Here is a 26194-nt window from a genome sequence, read left to right as displayed (position 1 = left end):
CGGGAGGCTGAGGCAGGAGAATGGCGTGAACCTGGGAGGTGGGGCTTGCAGTGAGCCGAGATCGCACCACTGCACTCCAGCCTGGGCAACAGAGCAAGACTCCGCCTCAAAAAAAAAAAAAAAAGTAAGCTTTTCATTAGCTATCATGTCATAGCTATTGCGATTGAAATTCTAGGAACTCTATAATTAGAATCATGTTGTTAATTCATTGTAAATATCATATTGTAAATATCTTGATATCCAAAAGTACACTCTTTTTTAATCTCTGCTAATAATGGCTCTATGCACATAATACATGTGCATGTATTTTACATATAGATAGAGAGAGAAACACAGTGCACTATATATTCTACTTCATGCTTCATTTTTTTTTCTCTATTTTTCTATATATCTATTTTCACGTCGGCCATGAGAATTGAGGTCCTATGCTGTCCTCATTTTGACACTTTTATGACTAAGGTCTTTAGGTGAAATAATGATTACCCTATAAGCTAACTAACATTCCTAGAATTTAAGGACATAACTATTAACCATTTTGGTTCAGACAACTGAACTACTTGGTTCAAACTAATTCAGTTATTTTTAATAAGAAAATAGCACATGCTTATTTGATAATTTTTATAATCTAAAGATATATTATTGGCCTTAAATATGCACATTGTTCTAATTTTACACACGTGGACACAAATTCCATTTGAAAGAAATAATTATGAGTATGATAGTAGTTTACAGAGATATTCAGTTTGAATTGCTTAAAATAACAGATGCAAAAAAATTGAAGACAAGTATTTCCCAAATTCATTCTTTTCGATTAATAAACTATAGTAGAGTCACTCAATGGAATTCTATGCACCCATTGAAATAATAAGAGGAAGATTATTATTTCACAGACTATGAAAAAGCAATACACCATTAACTGAGGGAAGATGATATACATTTATATAGGTACTATGATTACAGTGAGAAACAGACTTATATAGAGGAAAGAAAAAGGAAGAAATTTAACAACATGGTGACAGAGAATTATTTTAGAAGAGTAGAATCAATAATGCATATAATTATATGGTTTTTTTTCTAAAAATTTTCAAATTTTTAAACAAGTTGGCTACGTTACATGGCAAACATGTACACGGAATCTTCACTTCTACCAATAGAGATTTAATTAAATACAACTTCCTGTAAAACCTGGTTCCTCCTGGATTTAACCTCAGTATTTCCCACTATAAATTTGGTGTAAAGTGTCATCTTATTAATATTATTTTATTTATTTTCAAACACACTCTTGCTAAGCATGTCATACTTTTAGTAATTTTTCTGAAACTACGGGCAGGCTGACAGAACACTAGAAGACTGTATCAGGAAATAGTTACATGGATGACAGAAGATGATGTTTTCTCTAAGTTTGATGTTTGTGCTCTATCTTAGATTTCTGGTGCAACAACAAAATCCTTCCACTGTCTCAAGAAACTAATGATATTATTTTGGTGACACACACACATGCTTTGGAGGTCTCATCTTAAGGAGGCTTATAAAATTATCCCTTCTAAATATAAGATCACTCTCCAAAAGGTCAATTCTTTTGTAACCATCACTTTTAGAAAAATAAATTGTTTCTATTCAAGTATAGAAATTAGGTTCTATTCAAGTATAGACATTTGCTTTAGTCTTAGAAAGCATGGAGAATGCTTCAACTAGCATTGGGAAGTTTTATGACAGTATACACATTATTAAAACAAAGACAAATAAAAGAAATAGGAGGCCTGGCTTTCTTTCATTAGAAAAAAAAAGAGAGTAAAATTAGCAGAATATATGTCAATTTATTATTATGAGTTTGAAAGGTAAAAGAATGAAGACCTTGTCTTCTAATGCCCTTTTAAGGCCTGGATGTGATTGAAGTACTATGAGGCTAATCAGCTAACAGCAGTTCAGGCTATTTTCCTTCACTAAGAGTTTCCAAATATTTATGATTATACCATATCAAACTAGCAAGGAGAAATCCAGGTCTCGGAAAGGGGATGATATTCAAGGAATTGAGACCATCACAAGGATATGTTGTATATGTATGTATTTCTCAACTCATGGGCTTTATGAAATATTTAACCCCTAAAAAAAAGTAGAAAAAAGTAGACCTCTTCGGAAAAAAAAATTATTTCAGTTGTTAAAGATTTCAGTTGTCTTTGGAAAAATTAACAGGAGTCTAGGATAATTTACTGTTTTCAAGAGCTTTTCTGTCGCTCAATAAAATTCTTCTCTGCCTTGCTCACTCTCCTGATTTCTCATGATCATGGGACAAGAACCCAGAACCCGCCGAACGTTGACTCTATGCTGAAATAGGAGCCTCCCTCTTTTCAGAGACCAAAGTGGGCAGGATTAATGAGGAATCTTATTCACAGGATGAGGAATAAGCTAGTGTCAATTTGATGTCATTGGGACTGAAGAGGTGTTTTTGTCTGGGGTAAATACCTAAGGTTTGTCATCTCACACCAAGGAAATAAAGGACGCAGACAGAAGAAGTGGGTTTAGGAGCAGAGGTTTAATCAGCAAAAAAAGAGAAAGGAGAACAGCTCTCTCCCCTCTGAGAGAGAGGGGCTCTGGAGTGGGACTTCAGGACCATAGCAGAGCACACAGGGTTTTATAGATAGGCTTGAGGAGGCAGTATCTGATTTACATAGGGCCCAAAGACTGGTTGGACCAGGTGTGACGTTTACATAGCACGTAAGGAAGCAGGCCACTTCACCCTAATCTTTTATTATGCAAATGGAGTCTCTACTTGGCTGGCACATGTTGCCTGTTCCTTACTGTACCCATGGTTGACAAGGAAAGGGGAAGGGAAGATGGAGCCGCCATGTTGGACATGTCTAGCCCCCAGGTAGCCTTTTCCAGTTGGCACAGCTGCCGGCATTCACCTGTGCAAGCTTCCAGCTTGCTCATCTATGTCTGCAGCTTGATTTTACAGGCTGCTTTTTATTAGAAAAGAAAATTATTTGGGGGCTGCTTTTCATTAAAAGGAAAACCTCACTAGCTGCCTAAATAATTTCTTCTTAACTCCTATATCAGGACCATGAAACGTGCTTCTACTGGCAGGAATTTAAGTTGAGATCCAGAGGTCCTCAGTACAGAGATGTCCCATAAGTCATCCCCAAACTTAGTTTTAGACTTTTAATGAAACTACAAATGTACTTGGATCTGTGTCTGTTCCTTTTTTTTTTTTAACTATTGTGACAAAATCCCTATATTCTGATACCCTAGCTTATAGAAATTCTTGATACCTGTTAAGTAATGTTTCCTTTTATTCTTTTAAAGTGTCTTGGCTATTGTCAATGAAATAGGTCAAACTCTAAAATGTTTGAATAGATATATTCTTAGCCAAACATGTGTCACCATTGTCTGTGACATAGCTCCAGGAAATCTTGAGAACATGTGCCCAAGGTGGTCAGGCTAACAGGTTGGTTTTATATATTTTAGAGAGACATAAGATATCAATCAATACATGTAAGATTTACATTGGTTTCAGTCCAGAAAGGTGGGACAATTCAGAGTGGGGGTTGTCAGGGGCCTCCAGATTCTATGTGAATTCAAAGAATCTCTGATTGGTAATTGGTCAAAAGAGTTTATCGAAAGATTGGAATCAATAGAAGGGAGTGTCTGGGTTAAGATAATGAGTTGTGGAGACCAAGGTTCTCATTATACAGATAAAGTCTCCAGGTAGCAGGCTTCAGAGAGACTAGATTGTTCATGTTTCTTATCAGATTTAAAGAGTCTGTTCTATCAGTTTTGAGGTCTCTTTTTCAATGTAAATGCTGGTCAGCTGTGCCTCATTTCCAAAAGGAGTAGGGTTTAATGAGGTATGTCTGAGCATCCATTCCTGAACTAGTGTTTCATATTTATTTTAGGATGCCTTTGGCCAAAGAAGAGGGGTCCATTCAGTTGGTTGAGGGTCTTAGAAATTTATTTTTAGTTTACACTATTGTTTGTCATCTGAAACCATCTGTCAATTTCTACATAAAGACCTGTTTTAAAGTACTGATTGGCATTACAATCAAGTGTCTAGAATAGTTTGGGGAGTATCACTGCATATATGACACAAAGTCTTCCCATCCATAGACACGGTATATTTTTTCATATATTTTGTGTTCTTTATGACTTTTATTAAAAGAGTTATAATATTGTACAAAATATCCAACTGTCTCTTGTAGGTTGATTCCCTACATTCATTATTTCTTTTGCTGACACTTTAAACAATATCTTTTAAAATTATATTTTTGTTACTAAATAAATGATTCAAATGATTGTTTTATGTTGATGTATCCAGCAATCTTTCTGAACTAGCTCAATAATACAGCAATGTTTCTGATCTAGGTCAATAATTTAGGATCGGTTTGCTACAACTACCTCTATACTACTATAGAGATCAATAATTTAGGACCAGATTGCTACAACTACCTCTTTATAGTAGTATAAATATAGTAAATTATTTCTTTTTAAAAGTCTCATCAAATGATAAATAATTTTTAAGGCAAAGAGAACCAAATGGGCTATAGAAACCTCTGCGTTTGTGTGTGTGTGTGTGTGTGTGTGTGTGTGTAGTTAAGTTTTATTTGTTCTTTCCAGTTCTTAAATTATGTTCCTTTGTCTTATTTTAAATTGATGCCTACGACTTCCAGTAGAGCATTGTATAGAAGCAGTGAAGTGGCATCTTTTATTTGTTACAAATATTAAAGAAAATATTTCTAATCATTCGACAAGAATTTATTCTATAGATTTATCGGGTTAAAGATATGCTTTTCTATTCCTAAAATCATAACCACATCTTTAATTAATCAAATATTATTTCTAAATCTATTGATTACATTTCCCATCAATAGGTCAGTATGGTGAATCACACTAGTATTCTAACTGAATTAAATCATGTATATTTTTTGGAATAAACACTACTTAATCATAATATATTAGGATGTTTAAATCAATAATCAATAGATTTGGTTTGATACCTTAAAGAAAATTTTGTGTCTATATTTCTAAGGGATTATATAATTTTTCTTGCTTCAACTATCTTTCACTTAGTTGGGGTATTAAGATGATGTTGATTTATATTACCTTGTCATAAATGTTAAATATTGTTACCATAAAATTGATACCTACTAGGCACTCAACAGTTGCCCTTATGATTTTCTTTTGTCTTGATTTTCTTTAAAAAAAAAAAAAAAAATGAGGCTAGCAAAACCTACTGCTCACGCCGTTTGTTAGGCTTGAATAAAATAGGATCTGTAAAGTGCCTAAGGCAGTGTTTGGCACATTAGAGGACTCATTAAATGCTAGCTCACTTGCCCTTTCCCCTTGGCTGTATGTTTTTGAAACAGGGCAGAAAAGCAGGCACAATGGAATGCTTTTTTTGCGAAGCCAGCTTAAAATAGTCATCAACACTGAAGTCAGTGAATGTGTTTGGTTTCCATTCAAAATGTTACTTTCAGAAATACACACAGGGTTCATTTGCATAATCACTCTCCTGCCTAGGAACCTGTCCCTGAGAGGTTATCATTATTTAAATCTAAGTCAGGTTATTATCGTCCTTCATGCTGAGCTGCTTGGCTTTTCTTCCTTCCCTTTCCCTTGACTGCTGCAGCTGCATCGCTCTGAATGGGAACTTGACCGGTGGCTCCGCTACAGAGAGATTTAGGGCAAAAGGCAGCGTGTCTAAGTGGAAAACACCATGGGCTCTGGAGTAGCAGATGAGGTTCAAATCGCAGCTGTGCTTCTCACTGACGGTGGTACCTTGGCAGCATGACTTCACCACTTCTTTAAGCTGCAGCTCCCTGTGCTCTGAATGGGAGTTCAGTCGTTGAGAAGCGTAATTGGCGTTTTACAGATTACATACACCATTTTAACTATAATATACCCTTTAATGATGTTAGTCCTCTTACTTCTCTGCCTCCCTCTGTCCATATGGAGGAGTTAACACGTCTCAGAAAAGAAACAAAGACATATCAAAGGAAAGAGAATTGGCAGTGGGGAAAAGGTAATCATAGAAGTTCACTTAAATAGCAAAAACTTCTTACCTGTGAGAATCATTTTGAGGGGAAAATAATAAACATGGAAGTCCAAAGTCAAGGGACACGGCAGAGGAGAACATGAAATTTCGTATTGGGTATTGCATCAAGGAAGATATAATAAGTGTCTATGGAGAGAGAGAGAGGAAACCACTTGGTTATGGGGAGAATTGGAGTGGTGATGCCAATTAGAGACAAGAATGATAAAACATAAATATTTTGTTCCTTTATTAAGTGAGGGCTGTATGATTGAAATAATGAAACTCAGAGGAAAGACATCATCTATGAGTTGTCTTCTGTGCTGTGTTCTTCCAACTAGAAGATGTAGATAATTTAATGCTCACTAGTATACTTCATAGTAGGTAATGCATTGGTGTCTAAGTTATGGGTGAACAAACTGAGTTTCAGAGACATTAAGTAAGTAATTTGTCCAAGACCACTCAGCTAAATGGTGCCTGAGTTGAATTCTAATTCAAGTCCAGCTAAATTACAAGTATTTCATACTCTTTCCTCTTGGGAATCTAACCATACTGGGTCTTCCACTTCCTAAGATTATAATGGTATGCCAGTGTAGTTTATAAAATGTGCTTGTGTGCCAGCAAAGGTTTTTTAAAGAAGGATACTTAGAGCAAACAGGCAGTGAGGAAAGGTGCTAATGTTGATTGTGGTTTAAACTCAGTGAAGATTGTGGCCACTAAGGAGACTTCTTACAAAAATAATGGAAATCTGTTTTGTTGTAAACAATGACACGTTTTTATCATCACACATATTGTTTCTCTCCACAGTCCACAGAAGATTCTAGAGGATCATTTTGCTACCAATTAATATGGTACTGGGCACTAGAAATAAAATGCACTGTATGTATTGCATGAATAGCATACCTTTAGAGTACAGGAAATATATATTATATTACATAAAAATATTATATTGTTATATAATTAATATTCTGTTAATTTATATCATATTATTCTATTAATATTCTATTAATTTATATTATATATAAGTATATATTTCCTATACTCTAAATATAATATAACATATATATTTCCTGTACTCTAAAGATGTGCTATCCAGCAAAGCCAGTAGCCATGTGAGCTATTTGAAGATACATTAATTAAATAAAATTAAACATTCACTTCCTCAGTCTTCTTAGTCACATTTAAAAGTGTACACTAGCCACAAGTAGCTAGTGTTTACTGAACTGAGCAAAATAGCTGTAGAACGTGTCAATCTTGATAGAACAGTCTGTTGGACAGCCTGTATCATAGGTTCCTAATTCAGATTTGGCTTGGGGTTAAGATACTAAACTTACTGTCACTGATGCTCCCAATACTTCCAGTTGCTTATCAGAAGATTCTAGACTGTTTAGTCATTTAAGTAATCATATAAGAAAATAATGAAGGATGAGGAAACCAAGGCTCAAAGTAGTAAAGCAATTTACCCAAGGTCACAGAGCTAAGAAACAATGGCCTGGATCCAAATGCAAGCATGTCTGACATCAGAGCCCAGGCTCTCAACATCAGGGTAATCCTCTTCACATCTAAAATACAGTGTGGCACATGCGATAATTGTACTGTGTGCAAGTTATACAAAAGTAGTACAGAAAGCTAGGATCGCTCAGGGAATTCTTTACCAAATAAGGGATAACCAGAAAAAGTTCTGAACTGTAAATGAGAAAAATTTGGGTGAACAAAATGAGGAAGAGAAGCGTAAACAAAGAAAAAACAGCAAGATGTTCTGAGTTGCCTTTTCAAGCCAGTGCTATTTTATACTTTTTTTTTTCTTAATTGAGACTTTCTAAAATGTATGTCTTGGGCACCTACTGTGTGCTTGGTATTGTGCTACATCTTGTGAATATAAATCTAAGAGGTTGACCAGCTCTCTGAAAGGTCAGAGTCTCTGGAGAGCACATTTTGGAAAGGAAGCAATTTGAAATAGCACTAGAGTAGGTTCTATTTTGTATTAAAATCCATTTATTAAATGCCATGGCCATAGAATCAAATAGAATCAATATTAAGGGAACTTGGAATGTCAACAAATCTTACTTTCTGTCTAGAGGAAGAATAGTTTTTTTCTTAGTCCGTGATCACACATTGTCTTGATTGACCTAGTAAAGTTGAATATACCTGTTCAAAGAGACTGCATTGGAAAAAATATATATTTAAAATGCTATTTCTTCCATTTACTTTGGGTGCAACTTTTGGGACATGAAAGAACCTTTTCAAATACTTCCCTAACCTTAGAAATGGGAATATTAATATTTTTATATAAGTGCTCTTGTGAATATTTTATGAACTCATGTGTATTATCTGTTTAGCTTAGTGTCATGCCCATAGTATAAACTGAATAAGTTACATCTCTTTCACTTTCACAGGAAAGGAACGTATTTAAACTGTTCTAATTATTAAAATTGTCTTTGTATGTGACAAAGGACATATTTTGTCTTTATAGGATATTTCTTTTTTTCTTCTTTTCTTAGCACAATATCTTCTTCTTCAAAATCTCATGGTATTTCTTAAATTATTATTGTCATTTTATCATTTATCTGGTAATTTTAACTTTTCAAACCAATATACAATAGAATGGAACAGCTATATAACAGTACTACATAATTACCTAAATAATGTTTTGCATAACTCTCTGTGCCCCTCTTGGTTGTAGAGTTACCAAGTTATCCATTCATATTTTACTAGAAAAATAGTAAGCATAGCAAAATTTTGTTTCTCATGCATTTTACATTTTGTATGAAAAAAATAAAAGCACTTTTACAAAAGTAAACTGTCCAGGCTGACTTCATCACAAAAGACTCTATTTCCCAAATCCTGTCAGTTTTCTACAGGTTCTGCATGACTCTACATTGAACATTCAAATGAGGTTACACAATGGCACTGCCGTGGAGGAAACTGCTTAGTTATCTCAATTCTCTCAAGATCTTTCACCTCATCCTTCCTGGTGACCTTAAGCCTGTCCCAATATTTTAAGAACAGAATTATTTCACTGCAGCTCTGAACGTGGAAAAGCTACATGTTTGCTCAAAGGAAACTGTTCATATTCAAAATTAGTGAGTAAAATCTAATGTAATTTCTTTTTTCAAGCCTTAGTGTGGTTTCTCTGAAAAGCTACCCCCTAACTGTATATTCCATACTTGGGTTTCATGGCATTAAATTTTTATGAGCTTAATTTTCATCAGTTTCCTAAATTCAAGCAGCATTTTCAGTAGTAGTATATGTGCTTCATAAACAACAAGTGCATATGCATAATGTTGTTTAATCAGAAAAACTAAAAAGTTAAATTTTCTGTGATCCTTTTTAAAAGGAATTTTCCTTAGGATGGTAAAATCTTAAAAATTTTATTGTGCCTGATGGTTGTTTTTTTTCTTGTGCTATTCAATGATATTACATTTAGCTTTAAATGACTTCACCAACTCCAAAACTAATTATGTAACCTGAATGCATTCCCTTAAATTTACTAACATTATAATACATTTACAAATATAGCTTATATTAGAAAATAATGCTAAGTTACAGTTGACTTTATTAATTCTCATCAATGAAAACAATCTGCATAAGTAACTTACATCTTATTCATAAATAGTTTGTATTATTTTAATATTTCCAGCTTATTTATTCAGTTACTGATGACTGGGGTAACAAAAATAGTATGGCCCCTTTGTGTTGCATCTATTGTTTTCCTAGGAACTTTCATATCCTTCTTTACAACAGACATCCGAACAGCATTGTGAAATAACCCACATGGATTCTGGCTTCAGTTTTCTGCCAGGAAACGTAAGACTGCATAAGAAAGAATTCTCAATGATTGAGCAGCTAAACTTTGCTTTCCTTTCCTTGGTTACATTCTTTCTTCCATTTGGGCTTCTAAAGCCATTTCTCATGCAGTAGTTATACCTTGCATTAGGGTGAACAACTGTTCACAGATAATTTATGTGCACAGATAATTTCTATGATGGATTCCTTTGAGGAAAGAGCACATTTTAATCAGAAGAGAGAGGCAGAGAGAGAGAATGCTCATGGGGAAGCAACGACCACTTTTACAACAGCCTTAAATGCCTCTGCAAGGTCCTTTTCCCACCAAGCCTTCACAGAGGAATAGCGCTACCATCCGCCCAAGTGGCTCAAATGAGCCTGTGTCTACTTTGAATAAACTCTGGTACATCTCCCCCAGAAAAGCACAAAGTACAGTGTGATTATGGATTAAATAATAATGACTACTGCCCTCAGATGTCCCTTGACAAATCTGAGGTATTTAATTGATATGAATTCTCATTTAGTCCTTTTCCTCTACGTGCATAATTACTTTATCTTACATCTTATTGAAAGAGCTAGTATCTGAAGCCCATTTAAAAGTAAATAATTCATTCTCACTGAAAAAGTACAAAAATCAACTTTATTAGAGAGAAATTTATGAGACTAAAGAAATCAACTAATCTGGCCTGGATTATCTAGTTCTCTGTTTATAGCTAGCTTTATCTAGTCATATTAAATGGCATTCCTAACAACAATGTATAGAAATTTTCATGTCAACTAAAGCAAATTGTTTTTTTTAGTAAAAATTAGATACTATGTGATTTCTCCAATGTCAAACTCTAATTGGCCAGAGACTGTTCTGGAAATGTGAATTCTAGTCCTAAATGAAGGAGGAAAGGAGAGCAGGAGTGAAGGAGCAGTGGAGAAATTAAGGGACTTAATTTGAGGACAGCATTTGAGACTTATAAGAATTAAACAGATAATATGTGAACATGTCTGCAAATGTAGGATTATTAGAATATTTTGGAAATACATTTTTAAATTTTAAGCCGGTTTGGATTTATGGTGACATTGTGAAAACAGTGCAGAGAGCTTGATATACTCCACAGCCAGTTTATCCTATTAATAATGCCTGAAAATAGTATGGTGCATTTAGTTGCCGTATCATCACAGGCTTGTTTGAGTGCTACGGTTTTTCAAACTTTCCTTGTTTTTCATGACCTTGACAGTTTTGAGTAATACTCCTTAGGTATTTTGTAGACGCCTCCTCCACTGAGAATTTCCTGATGCTTTTCTCATGATTACACTGGAGTATGAGATTTGGGGAGGAACACCACGGAAGTTATATTTTCACCACATCTTACTGAATGCACATACAGTCAATATGACTACTCACTATTGATTTTGACCTTGATCATCTGATTTAGATATCATTTGTAAGGTTTTCTGAATGCAACGTTATCTCTATTCCCAACTTTTGATATTGTACTCTTTGAAAGAAAGTCATGATGAGCAGCGCACACTCAAAGAGTAGAGAGTCATGCTTCACCTTCTTGTTGGAGGTACCAACATGAATTACTTGGAATTCTTTTGCAGAGGAGATTGTCTATTTCTTCTTGAGTCAGTTTCAGTAGTATGTGTCTTCACAGAGATTTGTCAAATTTAAGTTAGTTGTCTAATATGGTAGCATATTCCTTTATAATCCTTTTCATTTGTGTAAGAACAATAGTAACATCACCTAATTTCTCATCCTAGCAATTTGAGCATTGTTTCTCATTTTTTTTCTGTCAATTTAACTAAAGGCTTGTCAATTTTGTTAATCTTTACAGATAATAATCTTTTGAATTCACTTTTTTCTCTATTGTTTTTCTGTTCTCTATTTCATTAATTTCTGATTTAACTTTTTAAAAAAATCCTTCCTTTTGCTTGCTTAAGGCTTAAACTTCTCTTATTTTTCTAGTTTCCTAAAGTTGAAGCTTAGCTTATTGAATTTTGTTTCTTTCTCTTTTTTTCCTACAACTGTATATGCATTTATGCTACACACTTTCCTCTAAACACTTTTCATTGCCTTGCACAAATTTTGTTAAGTTGTATTTTAATTTTCATTAAATTCAAAATATGTTTTAAAGTAACTTGAGACACCTTCTTGGCCCCATGTGTTACATAGAAATATGTTGTTTAATCTTCAAATATTTGTAGATTGTCCAGCTATCTTTCTATGATCTCTACTTTGCATTGTTAGGTGCATACACATTTAGGATTATTTCATCCTCTCTGAGAACTGATCCCTTTATCATTATGTATGCCCCTCTTTATTCCTTATAATCTTCTTTGTTCCAAAGCCTGCTTTGTCTGAAATTAAAACAGCTATATGAGCTTTCTTTTGATTTATGTTAGCATGGTATTTTTTCTCCATTCTTTTTGTTTCTAACCTATCTAAGTCTTTATAATAAAGTTGGATTTCACTTTTTTTCTTGTAGAGTTGGGTCTTATTTATTTATGCGTAAATTTTTATCCAGTCTGATAATCTCTGTTTTGTAAAACATGCATTTAGAACATTTACATTTAAATTGATGATTGATATAGTTGTAACTGTAGGTGCCAGCGGCTTAAATTTCTTTTGATAGCTTTCTTTTTGTCTCTATTCTTAAATTTTGGCTTCCAAAATTATTCATCTTCAGGGAGAGTCTGTGTCTTAAAACTCCTTCAATTCTAATGCACCAGAACCTCATTGGTATGGTGGTAAGGCATGGAGGTGGTGAAACATTCTATGTGTCTTTTAGAGAGCTTGTATCCCTGACTGTAACCTTTACAAGTGTTTTGTAGTTTCTGCCCCTAACCTGAGTTGGAGAAATGCCTTTCTCCCAGATAGAATGATTATGGTGAAATCTTTCCCATAGAGCATAGGTTATGGTCATGGAGAACAGTTGGCCGTATTTGATTTAGATTACTCTTCTCCATCCTTCCATGATGGGCTCTTTCTTGGTTCTTCAATGCCACAGCCTATTGAGGTCCCTGGTGTAAGATTCACCAGTATGTGGCGGCCTTCCTAAAACCTCAGCTCTTAGGAGTTTCTCACTTTCCTGATAGTCCTTATTCAGTTTCCAGCCATTCTTCAAAATTGACAGTTTAATGTTCTTACCAGTTATGGCTCCAGAATCTTCTGCTCCAGTTAACCAGATCCAATGAATGTCCTTGTCTCTCCAGGCATTAGGGTAACAGTTTGCCATGTGATTTCTGTTCTCCAACACACCCAAGAAAAGCAGTTAAAAAACAGTTTGTTCAGCCTTTTTTCTCTTAGTATAAGGTTGGGAGTAACAAATTTCAAACCTTTTACATGTTGGAGCTAAAACTAGGCGCTCTCTCACAAGGAAAATTTTTGGAAATGAAATAACTAAGTGTCTTAGCTTGTTTTTGACCTGAAACAAAGCCTGAGAAAAGGATTCCCATTTAACTAGGGTATGCAGATGTTGATTCCAGAAAGTATCACATGTGGTCAGGAACATGAGATAGAGAAAGAACGAAAACCCAAATAAGGTATGTTAATAAACAGATTTGTTATAGGCAAGTGGTTCTTATCCTGTGAGACTCCGTAAACTCCTGCTGAGAACCTGGGAGTCTTACATAAAACCTAGAAGCAAGAAGCTTGGTGGTTATGAACCAACTTTCATTTGTCATTGGTTGGAAAGAGCTCCCAAGCCATTAAATCCTTAGCATTCTAGGATGCTCCCAGTGAAGGTCCTCAGGCAGAAAATAGTAGGTGATCACAGTAAGATGCTATTGGCCAAGGAAATAAGTGAAGTACTGACAGCATTTGTTATACCAGATTTCTCTTTGAAATGCATGTCAATGCCTATGCTGTACAGTCAGTGTCTGGTAAAGGCAAAAATCTATGGATTGTCTAACTCCAATGTTCTTTTTACTCGCTCTACCAAATAATTTTCTTCATAAGAAATTATAGTATTTCTGCATTTCCACAAAATTTCTTTTTCTTGATATCTTTCAGAATTTACTAAGTGTTGCAAAAGATATGAGAGCCCTGCTGGTCATATGACCTGACCTTGCAACAAGAAGCTAGAGGGCAGCTACAGGAATCTCTAACTTGCTAGCCATTGATGTTGGGCTGCTCATTCAGAAAGACATCCAGCTTTGAGGATGAAGCTTCCAGGGAAAAGGGATGTTCATTTCTATTTGCTGCTTTGCTCTCTCCCCTGAAGCTGCCCTTCTACCAAATGTACAGTTTAGAAATCAGTTACATTTGTTAAGCTTCACTGCCTTTCTATCTAAAGTTATAAAAAGGATTCAACTCATAGTTTCTTCAAGAACTTCCATTAAAAAAAAAAAACCTTTCTATTTAAATTATCTCAATATATGCTCTTTTAAATTTCAGACAGTACTCTGTGTGTGGAGGAAATGAGTGGAAAGATTTAATATTGAAAATGTCCAGGAAGTCACTGAAGTCCAGAAATTCATTGTCTTTCTTTTATTTTCATCAATTATACTTTCTAAGATGTATGCAAAATCTTTGATGATGTCCATTTTATTCATTCTACATCAATTTTTATTCCAAAGCAAGGCATTTTTTTTCTATTAAAAAGCTATACACTGAAAAATTTTCCTTGATCTGCCTTAGTATAAAATAGAGATAGTACAGAATACCCTTATTTTATACTGAAGCTAATGCATGCATAGACTCCAAATCAGATTCTATACTGATTATGTCTTCGTTACCAGCTATGTGGCTCTGGACAGGTTACTTAACCCCTCCAGGACATCAATTTGTTTATTTTAATAATGAAGAGAATAATATACCTTAGGTAAATGCCTATACTAGATAATAATAAAGTTTGCTGTTAATAGAAAATTCCATAGACCTGAATGTGATTGCCATTATCACCTAATTTTATAATGTTACCCCTTCCCAATCTTAAAACTAATCACTAATATCACCAACAACAGTCTCATGAAACCTACAAAGACAATCTTTTGTGGTTTTTGAAGTTTCAAAAAATATATTTCAATACACAAATTTTATTATTAAAATTAAAGTATATTACATATTTGTATATTATCCCCATATGCCCCTTGAAGCCTACTATATATGGTCCTAGACTCCCAAATATAGTTAAATTATGTGTGGCTGGAAACTTTGATAACATTTTTGGAAAAGACTTAAAGTAATATTTTCCCATCTTTTGTCAGTAGCAGCCGAAAATAGACTTCAATAAAACAAGTTAAAACCACATAATGCTCCAAAATATCCCCGGAACAAACCAGTCAAGAATATACCCATTTATGCTGACTTCATCAGCTTGAATTTCTGTTGAATTATCTCCAAGTTGGGCTCATTGTTAATTTTGAATTTTGCAGAATGTTCATTAACTTCATAGCTGGCTGTAATTGTGAGTTTGCACTACATAAATTTGGACAAGAAAAGAAATCTAACTAATATTTGCCAAATTCATAAAATTTTAATGAAAGTAAATAAAATAACCTTATTTTTGCTTGCTAAGTATTTTACTTCTTGTTCTCATGGTTTCTCCATATGAAAATCATTGATCTGATCATTAGTAGATATTTCCCTTAGGTTAGGATAAATCATAGGGTGATTCAGATAACCATAAATTTGCAATAATAATTTCTCACTGAAATTGTCAATTTTCCTTAAAGAGATGTGTATGCACACTTTAATTTGAGAATCCAAAATCAATGTCATTCATAATTAAATTCATGGCATACCACAGCTTGGAAATTATCTCCTTTTCTATTCAGCAACATTTCCTTATCATCATAGGTCAGTGGTTTTACGCATAAATTATTTATTTAGCCCAAGAAATCAGATGAGACCATTTACCCACCCCATTTATTTTTTGCCTACCTATACAAGCTTCTTATAAGACTCCCACAAGCATGCAGATTAGTAGAGTTCAGAAAAACCCTACATAGTTAGCTTTTAGTTCCTCAGTAACTGTATCCACCAAGAACTCAACTTCAAATCAGGAAGAAATTTGTTTTTTTTTTTAAAAGCAACATGTCAAAGTGTGTGTCACAGAGCCCTTGTCATAAAACAGGACCCGCAGTCAGGACGTATTGATGGGGACTTATTTTATCTGTTGATTTATTTTAATTTTGCAATGCTATTACCTAGCATAAACTCATTTTTAAGTACATCAATGAGACCCGCTATAAGAAGAATAAAATAAATAGCCTTTGTTGTCTCTGCCTCATCAACTAAGTTAAATGCCACTAGTTTGTGCTCTCTTAACATTTTCTGTTGGCCTTTTAATAATATTTATTACATCGTGTTATAACTTTTTTGTTTTGTTTGATCCATGAGCTCCTTTGACATATGACTGATATTTCTTTCTGGCTTAATGTTTATGGAGGAGATCACCAAATTCTACCTACTTTAAAGTCTAAGACAGTCTTTATCAATGCATTTCCATATAGCAACTCTTAGGGTTCTCATGGTGGTTCAGTGTTATTCACAAGTAGACAAAATGAATGTTAAATGTGTAAAAAAGGCTTTGACTGCTAATATGGCTTACCGGTATTTGCATATGAAATTTGTAGGAAAGTATTTTCTTTCATGAAATACTTCACTATTTTTCTGTTTAAAATTGTTTCTATTTACCTATCTGTTTCAAAGAAAAAAAAGGAGCAAGAAATCACATTTTACTGAATTAAATTGTATTAACAGTTTACTGTATTAAACTATTAGTACCACTACTAATGACATTAATAATACCCACATCAGTAACTATAATCATGTTGTATCTTATACTTTCTCCTATATGTTCTACCATTTATAAAACTCTTCCAGAAACATGAACTTATTCGTTTTTCATAACATTTCCATGAGGTAGCCATCATTTTTACATTTGCTTAATAAATAACAAGGATTAGAAAGATTAATAGATTGCCCAAGTAATAAGTGATAGGGCTAACATTTCTATATTTAAAATAAAACATATAGGTTGCACTTAAATAGGCTCAGCCTCTGATTCACTTCCATTGTGTATTAGTGGCAGTTTCTTAATTATTATTTTTTTATTTATTTTCTTTTTTTGAAACGCAGTTTCACTCTTGTTGCCCAAGCTATAGTGCAATGGCACGATCTTGACTCACCACAATCTCTGCCTCAAGGGTTCCAGCGATTCTCCTGCCTCAGCCTCCCGAGTAGCTGGGATTACAGGCATGCACCACCATGCCCGGCTAATTTTGTGTTTTTAGCAGAGACGGGGTTTCTCCATCTGGTTCAGGCTGGTCTTGAACTCCTGACCTCAGGTGATCCACCTGCCTCGGCCTCCCAAAGTGCCGGGATTACAGGTGTGAGCCACCATGCCAGGCCTCTCAATTACTTTTATTGGACAATCACAAAGCCTAGATTTTTCACATCAAATGTATTTTGTTGTTAGTGTAAAGATATAAGAAAGATATAAAATTTAGATTTTTAATTCATCGTACCATGCTGCTGGCATTAGAACAAAAACAAATTTCTAAATGTTTTGAACCAGTTTCAAAGAATTCATGCTTTGACAAACCCTTTGTGCTCCAAATACCCACTAATAACAATTAAAAATGGAAACAAAAGCACGAATGTTTGGTTTATCATGAAAGCAACCTAAAAGGCGTGTGTGTGTGTGTGTGTGTGTGTGTGTGTGCAGAAACACCCAGAAATGGGAAACAGTGAATAGGGCTGAAGCTCTGGGTCTCTAGTCACTGGATTCAGAAGAAGGCAGTGGCCATTGGGAATTGAGTTTCTCTCAGGGAAAAGAGAATTAAAATTATTCATTAATCAGGGTTTAAAACTCTGGCTCGCCGATAGAAGATAATATAATGTAGGCAGAGGCTATTTTTGACATGTAAGTTTGTCATGTAGTTTGACAGAGGTTTTATGAGTCAAAAGGGAAAATCTAAAGCTCTGTGACTATCCCTGACTAAGAGATGAATCTGGGTTGTACCTAATTATTACTGGAAGTCATAAAATGCCACTATAAAAATCTAATGTTTTATAGGAGCCATCATAGCTGGGTAGAGACACTAAAACATGATGGACATATAGGAGTTGAGAAGAAAAAAGAGGGAAAGAAGAAAGAAAACAACATTCTTCTCACAGTGAGTGAGTAAACAAATGGAGAATTTCAAAGAGTAAAAAAGTGTGTACTGAGACAGCCAATGAAATCAGCAATCTGAACATGAATACATTCCAGGTAAAGTTAAACTTAGATTAAACCCCTGATCAATATTTTAAACTATGAGTATTTATAATGATTAAAATGATTCATGAAATACTTCCATTTAAAAACAGAATAAAATTATAAAATAAAACATGGCAGGATAAAACAAGAAAATGTGAAAATAAAAAATATTAAACATCTTAAAATACATATCATGGAAATAAAAGCAAATCATCATTGTAAGATAAAAAACACTAAATAGGTTATATGAATTCTAGTGTGGGGGAAAACCAAAAAAGAAAATTACTAAATTTAAATGAATTGGTATAAAACTTAGAATACAGCACAGTTAAATAAAGAAAGAGCAAAAATACAAGAAACCAAAGAAGAGATAGATAATAGTTCGGGAGATTAAATATATAATTTAATAGCAAATGTAGAGGGAAGAATAGATACAATGCAGGAGAAAAAGTATTTGAAATAATAATTGCTGAAGGATTTCAGAAATTAAGAATAAAAATGAGTGCTGACTTCAGGCTCTCAGAATACAAAAGGACAGGAAGAAATGAATCCAAATGGCAGGTGTGGGATTAAAAAAAAAACAGCTTCAGGGAAATTGATAAGCTACATTGACAACTTTAATTAACAATTGTCCTGTTCTCATGGTCCTTATGGAGGGAGTCTTGAGGTTGACCCTCTATGCTAATGACTGAGCAGAGGTATGTCTAATTGAAAGATGAGGTATTTGCAACCCATATGGCCATACAGCTAAGTTACACTGCTCACATGGCTTTATCATGATACAGTCACTATCTATATCTACATATTTTCACTCCAGCATTTATATTTCAAGGGTTTTCAGACCCAAAAAGGGAGAAGAAAAACAAGGATTGTTTATTGACCCTTTAATATTTTTAAAATACGTATATTTAAGTAATAACAATAGTGTTAATAATAACGTACTGCTCCCCCCAAAAATCTATAGTTTTCAAATCAGCAGCGATAGCACAGAAAGAAAAAAAGAAAGAGAGACCATGGAATACAATACAGATCTAACAGAAGACAGTAAGATGGTAGAGAAATTTCAATAGTGTATATCAAGCACAAAATATACAATTATTAAAAATCCACCAAAAGACAAAATACATCATCCTGTGATGATTATAAAAAGATAAAACAAAATGACAAAACCATATAAAATATTTGAATGTAAATGGAGAAAAAAGATTTAGTTGCTAATATAACCAAAGAAGTTACCATAGACATATTAATAAAATACAAAATAAAACGTAAGAAAAAACTTTAAGAAGAATAAAATAGACAGCATACATTAATAAAATAAACCTAGAAGACACAGCTGTCTCTAATATAGATGTACATTACATCATAGCAAAACTTGGTAGAATTACAGAGAAAAAAACAATAAGGTGTGATTTTTTATACTGTTTTATCATAAATTGATAGCAAATGCTGCAAAGTATAAGAAACATATAGAAAATCTATTATAAAATGGACAATTGTAGATATATATGGAGGAATGTAGAGATCTTTTCCAATATATGAAGCATTAAAAATATGATCACAAAAATATAAAAAATTAAAATATATATTTTGCTAATTTGAAATTACATTAGAATTCAACATAAAAAGATAATTAAATTCACACAAATGTTGATTTCGAAACCTTCAAAATTAATTCTTGGATGATTCATGGGTTAAAGAAATTACATAGGAAATATTTGAAATTTAAAAAGAGAAACAGTACATGGCATATAACAAAATGTGTGAAACACAGCTAAAGCAGTACTTGCATATAAATTTGCACCTGCAAATGGGTGTATTAAAATTTTTAAAAACACACAAAATGAATTTGGATGTTCCAACTAAAACTTTAGTTTTAGTTTAGAGTGTTTGTTAAATAAAGTAAAAGAAAGAAAACTCTAAGAGCGTAAATTAATGAAATAAAAAAAATGAAATAATTACCAAAACGGAAACTTTAAACATTATATTTACATAATATGCAAATGTAAAAAGACTGATCAAAATTATTGAAACAAATATAATTTAAAATTTAAAGGTTATCATTGCATAAACACTGACATTTAAAAACTACTAAGCAGGCCGGGCGCCGTGGCTCACACCTGTAATCCCAGCACTTTGGGAGGCCAAGGCAGGCAGATCATGAGGTCAGGAGATCGATGCCATCCTGGCCAACATGGTGAAACCCCGTCTCTACTAAAAATACAAAAATTAGCTGGCTGTGGTGGCACGTGCCTGTAATCCCAGCTACTCGGGCAGCTGAAGCACGAGAATCGCCTGAACCCAGGAGGCCAGGAGGTGGAGGTTGTAGTGAGCCAAGATCGAGTCACTGCACTCCAGCCTGGAGACAGTGAGACTCTGTCTCAAACAAAAAAACAAAAACAACAACAGAAAACTACTAATCATATTCTATGAACAACTGAACAATAATTTTAAAAGCTTGAATGTACATATTGTTCTCTGGAAAAATATTCACTACCAAATTTGACTAGAGACAAAAGACTGAAGAAATGGATTTCCATTAAAGGATTTAAAACTGCAACAAAAATTTTCCCCTGAAATGTAACCAGAAGGAAACGTTTTCTAGGTAAGTTTTACCTAATTTCAAATATCAATTCATCTTTATCATACACATATTACTTCAGAAAACGTTAACAAACAACAAATAAATCAAACTGCGTGCTATGACTTTGACAGCAAAGCCAGGCTACACAGAGCACATGGACAGATTAAAGAGAGAAAGAAAAAAAGTTAGGATCAATTCCATATCTGTGCAAGAATTCAAATTCAAACTCCATTCATATGAAAATAATTACCAAACTAAAAATACAAACAAGCTTGTGTCACCTAATAAGGGGTATACAGTAACCTAGAGAAAGTTAGATACTGAATACTAAAATTTTAGCAGTGTTTCCATTATTTCATGAACACATTAAGAATTCCCTCTCACAAATTTTGTTTAACATTATGTCAGGTAGTCTAGACACTGAGATAAGAGATTAATAAGAATGAAGAGAAGGAGGAAAACCAGAAGGTAGAAGGAAAGGAGAGGGAGAAGGAATAATTACAAAGAAAGAAAGAAAATTTAATTAGCAAATAGCATGATTTTCTCATGAGAAAATCCAACATGCTGTACAAATAAGTTTTTAGTTCTAAGAAAGTTAAGCAAATTGCTAAATACAAAATCAACTTAAAAACCAACATTTCTATGAATCATTTAGATAATAGAACAATCTTTAATGCACTAGAAGGGCAATTCTATTTTCTTTTTCTATTTTTATTATACTTCAAGTTCTAGGGTACATGTGCACAACGTGCAGGTTTGTTACATATGTATACATGTGCCATGTTGGTGTGCTACACCCATTAACTCCTCATTTACATTAAGTATATTTCCTAATGCTATCCCTCCCTCCTCCCCGCACCCCACGGCAGGTCCCGTGTGTGGTGTTCCCCACCCTGTGTTCAAGTGTTCTCATTGTTCAATTCCCACCTATGAGTGAGAACACGTGGTGTTTGGTTTTCTGTCCTTGTGATAGTTTGCTGAGAATGATGGTTTCCAGCTCCATCCATGTCCCTACAAACGACATGAACTCATCCTTTTTTATGGCTGCATAGTATTCCATGGTGTAGGGAACACAACAATTAAGTATGAATAAATTTAATAGAATATATGTAAGACAATTACGGAGAATTGCACAGTGCAAGAGGAGTCGGAATAATCCTGAAGAAGAATTAGATGAGAGACTCACCATATCCGACATCAAGCATCATTAAAGCAACAGAGTTTGGTATTTAGAGTAGGGTTAGAAAAAGATATTAGCGGAAGGGAACTGGCCATTTGAAAGACACCCATACATGGCTGGGCGCGGTGGCTCACGCCTGTAATCCCAGCACTTTGGGAGGCCAAGGCAGGTGGATCACGAGGTCAGGAGATCGAGACCATCCTGGCTAACACGGTGAAACCCCGTCTCTACTAAAAATACAAAAAAAATTAGCCGGGCGAGGTGGCAGGCGCCTGTAGTCCCAGCTACGCGGGAGGCTGAGGCAGGAGAATGGCGTGAACCCCGGGGGGCAGAGCCTGCAGTGAGCTGAGATCGTGCCACTGCACTCCAGCCTGGGTGAAAGAGGGAGACTCCGTCTCAAAAAAAAAAAAAAGAAAGACACTCATACACGTATAGGCACTTATATGACAAACAGAAAGGAACCAAGATCTCTACCTCACACCACAAACAAAAACACTTCTAGTTAAATTAAAAAGCAAGTGCAAAAGCAAAACTTTATCACTTTTGAAAAAAATGAGAAACAAGTAATCAAAGTAGAGAAGTCGTGAGAAAATATTATGTGAAGAAAATATTAAGACAATTTAAAATATTAAAAACATTGTGACTAACACAGTAATTCACAAATGGGAAACTTACAAAACTATAGACTGGGAGAAAATATTACAACACAAAAAAATCCAAGAAAAAACTGATATCCAGATTTTTAAAATATGGAAATAGAAACCCTACAAATAGCAACATAAAAAGACAAACCTAGTAGGAAAAATGGGCAAAGGTGTTGACAGGCAAGTCAGAGAAATAGAAACAAGGATGGCCAATTAATATATGAAAAGACATCCCACTGTATTCAGGTAAATATAAATTAAAGCAGAGACATCATTCACACCCTGATATTGGCAAAATTTAAGAATCTTAATAATTATGTTTGGACAAGTAAAGTGCTTATACACTATCGGTGGGAGTGAAAAATTTTATAACCAATTTTTAGAACAATTTAGTCATATCTAGTAAAGCTGAAGAATACTTAAGTTATTATTCAAGAATTTTACTTCTAAAGACACTCTTTGAATTGTCCCCAAGAAGGTATGCACAAAGTGTTCACCCCCACATTGTAATAAAAAAAAGTAAATATTTATAAAGAGGCAAACAGTAAACACATACATAGGAGTTAATATGAATGAGACACGTATTGAAATGGTTAAATCTCAAAGCATATTGCAAGCAGACCTAGAAACGTACAGATTATAGCATTTATATAATTTTTTAAAAATAAATTTTACTTCTTAGAGAAGTTTTAGGTTCACAGCATGAGAGAAATGTACAGAGATGCTCTATGTACCCCTCCTCCCCCAACATGTACAGCCTCCCTCATCATCAACACCCCCACAAGAGTGGTACAATTGTTATAATTGATGAGGCTACATGGGCACTTATCATCATCCAAAGCCCCCAGTTTACAGTAAGGTTCACTCCTGAAGTACATTCTGTGGGTTTGGACAAATTTATAATATATGTAGCCACTACTGTATCACACAGAGCAGTTTCACTCTCCTAAATGTGAGATTTTATAAAAGATTTAATATATAATTTGAAATCCGGCAAAAGCATGAAATACGTACTATTGTGTGTAGATAATATGTCATGTAGGTTCAAATGCATGGGCTGTTTATGGTGTATTCTGATTCAGTGTGGTCCACATACAAAAGTCAGAAGATATTTTTCATCTTTGTATTCCCAGCGACAAGCAGAGGGCCTGGCAAAACTTAGGAACCTCGTGAGGTATGTTTTAAATTAAAGCCAACAATACCCTATTTAATAACAAAAGCAAATATTTCTTTCGTTGCATTCTATTTTGTTGCCATTGCTAATAAATGAGTCCTGTAACTGATAAAATTTAAGAAAATATCACTGGGGAGAAAGACTGTGCTGAAATGAGGTTTTTAAATAGTAGAGCAGTTACAAAAGAGACAAACCCGACAGGCCATTTCTGTCCTCATTTGCTGGTACTCTCAGGTCTGAGGGACTTTTCCCAGTTTCTCAGTCAACACAAATCAAACATAATCACACTAGTTTGTCCTTTATGTTTCACTGCCCAAGTATCACACTATTACCCAATGTCCTTTGGGCTAGAGCTAGAAGCTTTTTATCTTGGTATCTAAGGCAGTTTGGTGATATACCTGATATTAGAGTCCAAACTAATCACAGTGATGCACAGCGCTGAGGTCATTCTAGCTTTACATGCTAATTGTTCTGCTAACAGTCTTCAATTACAAAAACATTAAAGGCCATGCTTATGTAGTATTTAGTGTAAGAGGCAGAAATCTATTGGTTAATTGAAATCCCAAGTAAGATATTATTACAAAAAGGAAAAAAAAAGTAAAGAAAGTTGAATATAGAAATTTTCTTCTGGGAGGAGGAACAGTTTCTTAGATTACAACAAACTATGTAAAAGCAAATTGAAGAAGAGTACAAATCTGTGGCCTATTTCTGCTTGTCTCCTCCAGCCCTTTCCTTTGCATTAATGAAACCTCTACTTGGCTCCACAGATTGACGTATAGGTTAATGTTGTAAGGGTCATTTTTTTCTCAGCTAAAATGACTGTGTGCTTTCTAAAGCTTATTAGAAAAAAATGCACTGTTTTTACATTAGTTTCCAGTTATTATAATTTCAGGCACAATATCTGTGTGTTTTATTTTTCTTCTCGTTTTTCTTAAGTTGTCTAGTCTTCATGTACATGAATCTGTATATATGTATCTATATATTTTCATACACACATAGACACACACACATGAAAGCCACTCTAGGCCATCCAAATTTTCCCTCTGAAAGTGTTTTCCCATTGCAGCAGTTTTGATAGCAGGAGCTTATTATAACATAACCTGATGGAGTGCTGCAGAGTCGACTTTGGAAATACATTTTCTGGTGTTTTATCCTGCTTATTAGTGGGTCTCCAGGTACGAATGTAATTCCTCAAGTGTCAAAATTACGTGAAGGGCCTTTGACTTAGCAACACTGGCAGAAGCTGGAGGGAGGGCACACAGATATTTTGCACCGGGCATAATGTTGTGGCCCCCTGCCCGGAGAGTGCACTTGCCATTCTAAACCCTTTGTGTCTCCTCTGGAACCATTTTCCAAAAATACATGTTGTGGTGTGTATTTAAAGGATACTTGGGGACCCAAATACCAGTATATGCCTTTGAAATACAAAATAATGTTAAAATAATACACCATGGTCTTTCTTTGGGTTGCCCAGGTTCCTAAGGATAATTCTTATTTTAAATTTTTGTGAAAATTAGCAGTGTGCAATACATTAGAACACACTAGAGGCTTTTTAACTGTACTCACAACTGAAGGACAAATTACTTTTGCCAACAATGTGAAGCAGGAGTGAGATGTCAGCATGGTTAAGGAAGGAAACAGATGATGATGAACATTTATCTCATGCCTATAACTTTTTAGTCTCTGTACTAATTACTCTGATTTCCCCATTTAATTATATCCTCACTTCATTTCTGTGCTGTAGGAATCTCATTTTGCAGGTGAGAAAACTGAGCCATATTGAAATTAATTCATGTGATCCAGGGTTACACACCTAATGTATGTTAGCATTGGGGTTAAAGAACAACAAACACAGCAAAACCCTCATCACGTAAATATTGACAGTTCTGTCACAAACTATTGGCATGTAATACTGTTAAGGTTTTTTTTGTCTGAAAAACGATTATGGAAGAGAACAGACTTCAAAATCATAAAGAAAGGCCCCAAATCAATGTTCCTTTTTTCCTATGGAGAGGCTGTCGCCGATATACGCAAGTTATACACACACATATACATATAGATATTACACATACATAAACATATGTAAAATTATATACGTAAAAAGAATAGTAATAAGACAGGCCTATAGGAGTAATGATAAATAGTATGTCAAGACAGTTCAATATTTCTAGTCATATGAATAACTGTCCCCTTAACATTCTGGTGGCCACCTATTGTAAGTATGGGAATAGATGAAATTAAGAATGCCAAGATATTTTGATGATGCTTGATAGAATTTTAAATATATTCATGTGTTTCAATATGTACTGAAATTTACATTACATGTAAAATAAATTAAATGGTATATGCTTATATTCAGATTAGATATTTTAATTTGGCTTCAGCAGGATAAAGAAAGGCGGTGCTCATTTTCCTTGGACTTCATTACTGAAAGCTAATGATCTTTTATTCTATTTTATTACACCCTGCAGTTTTTTGAGAAACCCATAATTTCTAAGTAGCATCGCTAATTAGCTAGATGCTGTTGTTTGCATACAAATAATAGTTACTGTAATTCTCTTCATCTTTATATAAGAAATAGCACATTGTAACGATCAATT

General features: G+C 34.3%; 1 protein-coding gene across 1 annotated transcript in view; it reads right to left on the bottom strand.

The window, feature by feature from the left end:
- Positions 1–3211: 3211 nt before the first annotated feature.
- LOC129015170 (uncharacterized) overlaps positions 3212–26194 on the bottom strand; it is a 125268-nt gene continuing 102285 nt past the window's right edge. The window contains exon 4 of the mRNA XM_054452760.2: positions 3212–6175. Coding sequence (XP_054308735.1) covers positions 6053–6175 — 123 coding nt within the window. The 3' untranslated portion in view covers positions 3212–6052. The remainder of the gene's footprint in view (positions 6176–26194) is intronic.

Source organism: Pongo pygmaeus, chromosome 18 (genome assembly GCF_028885625.2).
Source record: "Pongo pygmaeus isolate AG05252 chromosome 18, NHGRI_mPonPyg2-v2.0_pri, whole genome shotgun sequence".
NCBI classification, from domain to species: domain Eukaryota; kingdom Metazoa; phylum Chordata; class Mammalia; order Primates; family Hominidae; genus Pongo; species Pongo pygmaeus.
The sequence above is the reverse complement of the archived record's forward strand: the minus strand, read 5'-3'. Positions and strand labels throughout refer to the sequence as shown.